General features: G+C 47.3%; 2 protein-coding genes across 3 annotated transcripts; one reads left to right on the forward strand and one right to left on the reverse strand.

Annotated features, from left to right (window-relative positions):
• The first annotated feature begins 732 nt into the window (after positions 1-732).
• Positions 733-1,926, forward strand: LOC120645471. Its single transcript, XM_039922254.1, has 4 exons — positions 733-1,026; positions 1,116-1,313; positions 1,394-1,567; positions 1,648-1,926. Exons 1-4 carry the CDS (start codon positions 733-735, stop codon positions 1,924-1,926), a joined length of 945 nt encoding a protein of 314 aa, XP_039778188.1.
• Positions 1,927-4,151: 2,225 nt separating this feature from the next.
• Positions 4,152-7,208, reverse strand: LOC120643986 (WAT1-related protein At5g64700-like). 2 transcript variants are annotated; one of them, XM_039920507.1, is made up of 7 exons: positions 6,771-7,207; positions 6,426-6,488; positions 6,047-6,163; positions 5,458-5,692; positions 5,178-5,336; positions 4,727-4,878; positions 4,152-4,539 (listed from the first exon to the last, which is right to left on the reverse strand). In XM_039920507.1, the coding sequence occupies exons 1-7, from the start codon at positions 7,055-7,057 to the stop codon at positions 4,461-4,463; spliced, it is 1,092 nt and encodes a 363-aa protein (XP_039776441.1). In that variant the 5' UTR covers positions 7,058-7,207; the 3' UTR covers positions 4,152-4,460. The 2 variants fall into 2 exon arrangements, with proteins under 2 accessions (XP_039776441.1, XP_039776442.1); XM_039920508.1 differs by lacking the exon at positions 6,047-6,163 and having other exon boundaries at positions 6,771-7,208.
• Positions 7,209-8,181: the final 973 nt, after the last annotated feature.

Genomic DNA, 8,181 nt, shown 5'->3' on the forward strand with positions numbered 1-8,181 from the left:
GAGGAGGTTCATAATGCGAAGGACCTAGAATTACTTGAGCGATTGCAATTAGGCAATGATAATGAGGATGAAATTCCACTTTTAGAGCACGGGCTTGAACTTCTCGACTTGCGTGATAGTGATGATGAGACATATGATCCAGCTAATCCCGATGAAGATGATTATTTCTAATCCATGTATGATCCGTACTAATTGATTTATTTTCTTTAATTATGTTACTTTTTAATTATGTCGCATTTATTTCTAATACACGGTAAATACTATTTTTAATTGCAGGTGATTGAAGAAAGATGCCGGGCGGCGGACTTCAACGATCGGTCGCCTCACTGTATAGAAGAATGATGCCACACTCGAATGCTGGTGAGGGCTCCGATAGGGGTTCCGAGTTGGGGCGAGGCAAGGGTCGAGGGAAGGGTGGACCCAAGAGGGGGGGAGGGAAGGGTGGAGGCAGGAGGCGTCGAGAGCCTTCGCCTGTACCGCCGTCTGAGGAGGAGGAGGAGGAGGAGGAGGAGGAGGAGGAGGAGGAGGAGGAGCCTGCCCAGGAGCGGGAGGAGGAGTGGCAGGTGGACGCGCAGGAGGAGGAGGGGGAGTCGTCTGAGGAGGAGGACACGGCCGAGGATACCTCTACGCCGGCTGTCTGGTTGCGAGGTCCCTCGCGACTCCCAGATAGGCCGATACCTGTTGCCTTGCGCCCGCTGATTCAACCGTGCGGAGATATGTAAGTAATTTGACATGTTATTACTACCTTTTCATTTTCTAACTCGAAAATCACGGTACAAACTAATATTTTCTCTTAATCACTTTTGCAGGAGTTGGACTGTCCTCAGTGGCGGTGCTCACAAACGCAAGGTCAACGGCATCCTGGGTCTTTTGTGCAGGGAGCACTTCCCAGGCCTGGTCCACTATCAAGGACGGTACGAGCCGGCCTGGACGTGGGACCACTACATCGCCGCCAACAACGATCAGTTGGATCGGAGCGGCAGAGCCTTTGAGAACAAGGCGGAGCGGGTAAAGGGCGAGCTCTGGGTAAGTTTTTCCCGGCAAAAAATGGTGAATACATCACATTTATTGAACATTTGGTTAATGATGACATGATCCATTGTCTTTATATGCAGGATTTTTACAGGTGTGATGAGGGATACGAGGAGCGGGCGGCGATTGTGGCTCACAATCGATGCATTAAACTCGTGAAGGACATGCATTATGAGGCGCAAGTCCAGTGCGTCATCAACTATTGTGCACATTTCCTAAAGCAAAAGATCGGGAAGTCTGAGGCGAGGGATTTGAAACTGACTCGAGAGCAATATTTACAGGTAAGTTCAAATTTATTATAAGATGAAAAACATCATTAAATGTCTCTTTTCTTACATCTCATGCATTTGATCATGTGTAGGTTCCTGCGTGGTGGTGTCGTAATGACACCGTGTGCTGGGAGCGCATAGTGGACAAGTGGTTCGACCCCGAGTGGCAGGCTTTGCACGATGCTGGCCGGCAGCGGCGATTGCTGATGCCAGGTCCAGCGCACCATCAAGGCAGCCTCAACAACGATGAGTACAGGGCTAGATGGGTACACACTACACAGACTCATTTCTCTAATCTAACATTCAATTCAGCATAATTTGTAATCAACTTCTTCCTTTTTCGCAGTCGTCCTCACATGAAGGCCAGGAGTGTGCCCCGTTCCTGGGATGGGCTCTGGCCCGCAAGGGCAAGGCGACATCCAACGTCACCTACAACCCTGACGATCCGCCCTCGGCGTACAGCAACCCGTCCGTCCACAGTCGTATCCAGGCGTACACAGAGATGGGAAGACAGGTCCATGGGGCAGACTGGGATCCGAGGACCCAGCCCCTTGATGGAGAAGTCATTATGAGGGTGGGAGGAGGCAAAAACATGGGCGCTACTACATTGGCGACGGCCTTTTAGACACGGCCAGCACTCCCACCCTCTCCCAGATTCGAGCGAGGAGCACGGCCAATAGCACGGCCAATAGCCCGGCCATACGGCCACGGCTGTCCGCGTCGCAGCTCCAAGTGCAGGAACTTCAGGTTATTTCTTATTTATTCATAGTTCATTCGTTTTGTACGTATATTTGCTTTGCATTGTAACATTATCATGAACTATTGTAGCACCAAATGCAAGCGCAACGGGCGGCGTACGAGGCGGCACTGGCAGAAGAGAGGAGGATACGACAAGAGAACGAGCAGAAGCAGGCAGCCGAGATGGCCCAGATGTACAACTACATTCAAGGTCTTTCTGTCCAAATGGGTAATCCCATCCCAGACATGCAATTCCCTATGGCTCCTCCTCCTCCTACTCCTCCGGTGAGTATTTTGAAAACCCTTTAGTTTTTTTTGAAGTATTAGATACTTAGAGAACTTTAGACTTAGAGATTGTGACTTACATTACTCACTTAACGATTTAGGGGACCTACATATGATCTTTTAGTGCTCTATTATAATTTGAGAACTTGGTTTTTGTCTCACCTGTAATTTACTGTCTTACTTTTTTTGCAGAATCTATCGGCGGCATCGAATACGCCAGAATTGTCGCCGGGCATCTCACCGACGCTCCCACAGCAGTTGTTCCCGCCTCAGTTCGGCGGCGCCCCACCGTTCGACGACCCACCACAGCCATAAATTTGTTTATTTCAATATTTATGGACTTGTGAACTTCTAGATATGTATTTGTGAACTTCTGGACTTTGCATTGGACTTCTGGATGTGTTTGAAGTTATTTCCGGCTAGTTGTGATATATATGTGATATGTAATGCCTGTGATATATATGTTGTGATATGGGGTCCTTTATATGTGAAAAAGAAAAAAGAATAGGATCTATTTGGTCACTTTGTCGTGTGCCAGGGACTAGGCACACGGCAAAGTGACCATGTGACTACCTGGAAACCTAGTTCGCCGTGTGCCAGGGCTAGGCACACGGCGAAACTTACTGATTTGCCGTGTGGTAGAACCAAGGACACACGGCGAAGTCTGAAAGTTCAGCGTGTGTCCACGGTGCAGACACACGGCGAACAGACGCCGACGCCGTCAGCCACCGTCGGACGGCGTCTTCTCGCTTTTTTTCGCCGTGCGCCTATATATACACACGGTGAAAAAGTTCGCCGTGTGCGCGACTTTTGACACACGGCAAACAAGGGCTTCGCCGTCCCTGTAGCTGCCGTCGGCGCTTTGCCGTCGGCCACCGTCGGCGAAGTCTTCACCGTGTGCTAATGGTTCTTCGCCGTGTGCCTCGGGCACACGGCGAACTCGTGGTCTCCGGTAGTGTGGGTGGCCATATCGAGGATGCGCTTGCGGGCATGGTCACCGGAGCAGAAGACCACCACCATGTGTGGTGGTAAAGATCCAACGAGGTGCCAGCCCATTCAATTCAGGCGTTCGGGAGGCCGTGCATCACGCGTGCTCATCATGCAACCGTTGAAACTCCTTTGCAGCTTCACTATCTATCTAGCTACTATACCAGGCAGTGCTATGAATTGGTTTTGAAGATTCTGATTCTACTAGGCCGACGTACGCAACATACAGTATAGTATGTTTAGCCGTGTACATCACGAGCTAGCTTAGCTTATTCGGAAGCCACAGTTTTGTATGGGGTAATTACATTTAGAAAATAGAATGCCACCTTCAACGCACGCACATCATCTCTGTCCGCTGCCAGCGCTGACGACGCAACACCTTCATCATCAGTTAGTTGTTGTGCTCCGATCCCAGGCCAACCCGGCCGCGCCTGTCCATGGTGTAGATCGCTTCCATCCCCATGAGGCTCAGGATCATGATGCCGGGACTGTTCTACTACGGTGATCGCGCCATGGTCTAGATCACTTCCTGTTGGGGGGAGGGGGAGAGGGAGAAAAGCTTCAGTGGCGAGCTTTACTTGGGCGTTCCTCTGCCTAACCTTTTCCTTTCGTTTTTTTAAAGATAACCTTTAATTTTCCTTTCGTTTTGCTTTGCGGCGAAAGAGAAGCATATGTTTGGTCTTGGGAGCTTTAATTAGCCATAGGTTGGCGTCTCAATTAACCGTGTTTCGAGTGCTCGTTTTTATCTTTTGTGTGCGTAAACAGAGGCTTGCATTTTTTATCTTTTGTGTGCGTAAACAGAGGCTTGCATTGACGAGTTTACTCTGGAGAACCCTTCTATAGACATGTAATTTCGTTACTTTCTGGTATTGAATGAAATTCGGGCGCTGCCCACAGTGGAGAAAACAAATGATGCACAATACAAACTAGGGGCAAACGACCTAGGGCCCGGTGACCCCGGGCGTCCGCCCAGGCTTCTCCTGCCGCTGGCTCAGTTAGCTTCTTCAATATCTAGACGCTGGTTGTTAGGTAACACCATGCGTAGAGATGTAGAACTGATGCGTCCATATTCATCAAAGTTGCTGGATCCGCCATTGAAACAAACAGTATCTATTCTGTGACTTTCGATAAGTTCGTACCGTCGCAACTTTACTTTTTAGGTAGCTCGTTTGCTTTGGCCCAGAGGAAGATGTAGGTCCCAACAATCACCAGAGTTGTCCCAATGAGGCTGCATGTTTAGAAGATATTAAGAAGATCAACCATCCATTGTGCTAATTAATTAGCTTGTTTCAAGATTAGAGAGTATTTGAGAGATGGTATATAAAGTTGAAGTGCCTTTTTGTAATTGCTCAAGAAAAGAGATAGAACATGTAGATGGAGAGTGAGAAAAAGTAGAAAAGCAACGGAGAACGGACCTTCCCACGGTGATGTCGTCGCCTAAGAAAATGGAGCCCAGCACAACAGTAAAGACTACAGACAATGGCATGAACATGGGAGGATATGACGGTCCTTTCTTAGCCACAGCCCACGAGTTCAAGCTATATTTTCCAGCAGTTGCGAGTGCCCCCTGCACCAAGTGGTATAGTGTAACATTATTTTCCTTGGAACTGGTTTGATCCATTCATATTTTTGTCATCACTTAAACAATCTCCAGCAACAAGTATTGTTAACTAATCCCAATTCAAAAGAGATGCTACAACGACTCTAATTGTTGCCCATAATATTATACAGACCCACTAGGTTCAGTGAACATTCAAAGGGAAGCGATAGTTTTGCAAACTAGCTTCATCAAACCTTCAAAGGGAACGCATTGGTCTCCACCACAAATTACCATCTGGGTTTCTGAGAGAAGTTAAGATCAGTTACCGAGTACACAATGGTCAGAAGGTTTATGTCCCATCCTATCTTCCAGGCGTTCACGTCCCTCCTCACTATGACTCCTGCAAGTGCTGTCTGAAACCCTCCAACCAAGCACGTCGCCATGGATGACCAGTATTTGTATGGATACACCTTGAGAATCTTGGACTGTACGTGACCGAATATCAGAAAAGCAAAATATTGATTCCCCAAAAAAAAAGAGAAGCAAAATATTGTTAGCCAAATGTACTCTAAAATGAAACATGGTCAGAGTGACCGGCAACATTACCTGAATTAGATACCAGCAAGCAAACATGAAGGTGCTGCCTGCCAACAAGAACGTTCCCCGCAGCTGATGCCTTGCGACACCCACATGCTCTTCACTGCGAAGGTGAAGGATAGGATTCCAGAGATGCAAAATCTCTCCCTTGTAAAGGCTGATGATCATTGTGCCGCCGACGGAGAGCAAGACTCCGGCAACCTTAAGCGATCCTGCCATGGTTCTGATGTGCAGTGCCTCCATTCTAATGCAAGAACAATACATACAGGCATGCATCTGTGTTTCAGGCCAGAGTTTACATATTCTTCTATTTGTAGCAAGTTTTATATGCAGTTATATGCGTCTGATGCCTGAACTACAATGTCGAGGTGGACATAGCTAGCCATGAAAATGGAGTGTTAGCGTTGCTATTAGGAAAGAAAGACGTGCAAGAATGTAAATGTAAAAATATACAGGATCCAATGCGATATCGAAAACTGAGATCTGGGATGATGGGAGCGAGGGAGATGGAGAGGCAGCATGTGCTACGCGGTTGGAGAAGATCAACGCTAACATGCGAGACCATGGATGCTGCGATACAAAATCAGCGAAAGTCTACCTGAGGAGCAAGGAGAGGATGAAGGTTGTTAGAGGAATCATGTTCAGGAATATGATGGCGTAGGATGCCGTTGTGTCGCGTAGCCCATAGAAGTATATGCTCATTGGTACCGCATATCTGTATGACATTTAGGTAGGGTATGAGATCAACATGAGCGATGTTCAAATTGATGATGCCTCAAAGATTTTAAGCTTTTAGTACCGACAACGACACCATGAAAGTGTCAAGGTATGCCTCAATACTATTTTTGTAGCTTTTTAGAAATTTTTATATAGGAACAAATTGGAACAGAAGTTAACAGGTGATGACTTCAATTTATAAAAAGAGTTGATAACACGAATTCGGAGCCGCAGAATAACTTGAACATCTATATATATACCCGATGAGTGCATTAAGGAAGATCCATCCAGCGGCGCGCCAGTCCATTTCTTTCCACTTCCCTCTACACAGAAATGCAAAATTAAAAATACTTGAAGCTGTTTGAAACTAGGGGAAAAAAAACAGAAGCCTTTTAATTCCAAGATTTAAACGAGACCTTTGATTCCTTCCACAAAGCATTATTTATATCAAAAAATTATCGATGCTCTCTCTGTTGAACATATCTCTGTTGATGACTGTTTTTAACCAAATTATTCAAGTATATAGACGAGGAAAAGAGGTAGGCTAGCAGTTTAATTAGCTTCTGATGGAGTATTAGCGACCTGACGCGGACGTGACGACGCACCTCTCCAGGAGGAGCACGAGGGGGAGGATGATGACGGCGCCGAAGATGCCGCGGTAGGCGAGGAGCACGAGGACGAACATGCCGCCGCCGATGGCCGCCTTGGACAGCAGCACCATCCCCGTGTTGAACAGCTGCACCAGCACCATCGCCGCCGGAGCCTTCCACGCCGCGTCCGCATCCGCTTCCGGCGGCGGCGGCGGCGCCGCAGCCGCGCTGGCGTCCGTCTTCACGTCCGCTTCCGGCGCCGGCGGCGCCGCCGCGCGGGCGCCCGTCTCCACGTCCATCATCTCGATCGGGCAGGAGAAGGCTGCAGGTTCCGATCGAGATCTTCCGTTAGAGGCTCATGCGCCTCTGCGACGATCCCCGGCCGCGTACGGGGGCTACGGGCTCGATCGCGCCGGACGAGTGTACTGCGCCGCCGCGGGCGACGCCATTGTGTATATATATCAGCGATTCCGTGGTTGGGGCGAGGTGGTGTTGGACTCTCTTGTCTATCTATATCTTATATATTTTTGTATGTAAAGATCAAAAATAATTTAAATATTTCTTGTCTTAATTTTTTATTTATATACCTATAAAAAGTTAAAGCAATTGAAATGAACCAAGATTAGCATCACCGTACCTCTCGTGGTGATCCCACTTGTCAGGCCAAAACATTTGACGAAGGGGAGGGAGAGATTGCTTTAATCAACATGTTCCACCAAAATTCTAATAATTTTTACACCAACAATTTCCTGTATCCACTCTTTGTACCCGCATATTACTTTTCCTTTAGCACATACTATAATTTCTTTTGCACATGCATTCACTCATAATTCGTGTTATTATTTTTTTGAAATGATAATAATTGATATAATTGTTTATGGAAGGAGAAAAATGTGTATTATTTGAGAAGATAAATAAATGACATCGTTGCTTGATACAGGAAAAAATTAAATATGTGCCTGTCACACGTATATCTCTACTAGTATATATTATATTATATTATTATATTTTATATAAAAAGTTGAAACATTTTTTTTGAAACTACAAGTTGAAATATTTGAAACCATTTTTCACTAAAATTAGGCGGAACTTATCGAACTTTTTTTTATTTTTAACTTTTTTTTAATAATATTTTAAATTTAACCCGTATTGGTTTTTATTTGCAGGGCGTAGCCTGTTTGGTCGCGCCAGCCCGCATGGCGCGACAGATAGCCTCTGTCGCGCCAGTGCATGTGGCGCGACAGTGTGGCCACGCTGGCGCACCGAGCCAGCGCTGCGCCGCGACGGCGATGACGTGACCCTCACAAGCCTGTCGCGCCATGTGGACTGGCGCGACAAGGCCAATGTCCTGGGGCGCCGGCCCCTTCTCCCCCACCCTCCCTTTCCTTCCCTCGCTCCACCCTGACCACAGCGCGTCCAGGGCCGC

Source organism: Panicum virgatum, chromosome 8K (assembly GCF_016808335.1).
Source record: "Panicum virgatum strain AP13 chromosome 8K, P.virgatum_v5, whole genome shotgun sequence".
Taxonomy (NCBI): domain Eukaryota; kingdom Viridiplantae; phylum Streptophyta; class Magnoliopsida; order Poales; family Poaceae; genus Panicum; species Panicum virgatum.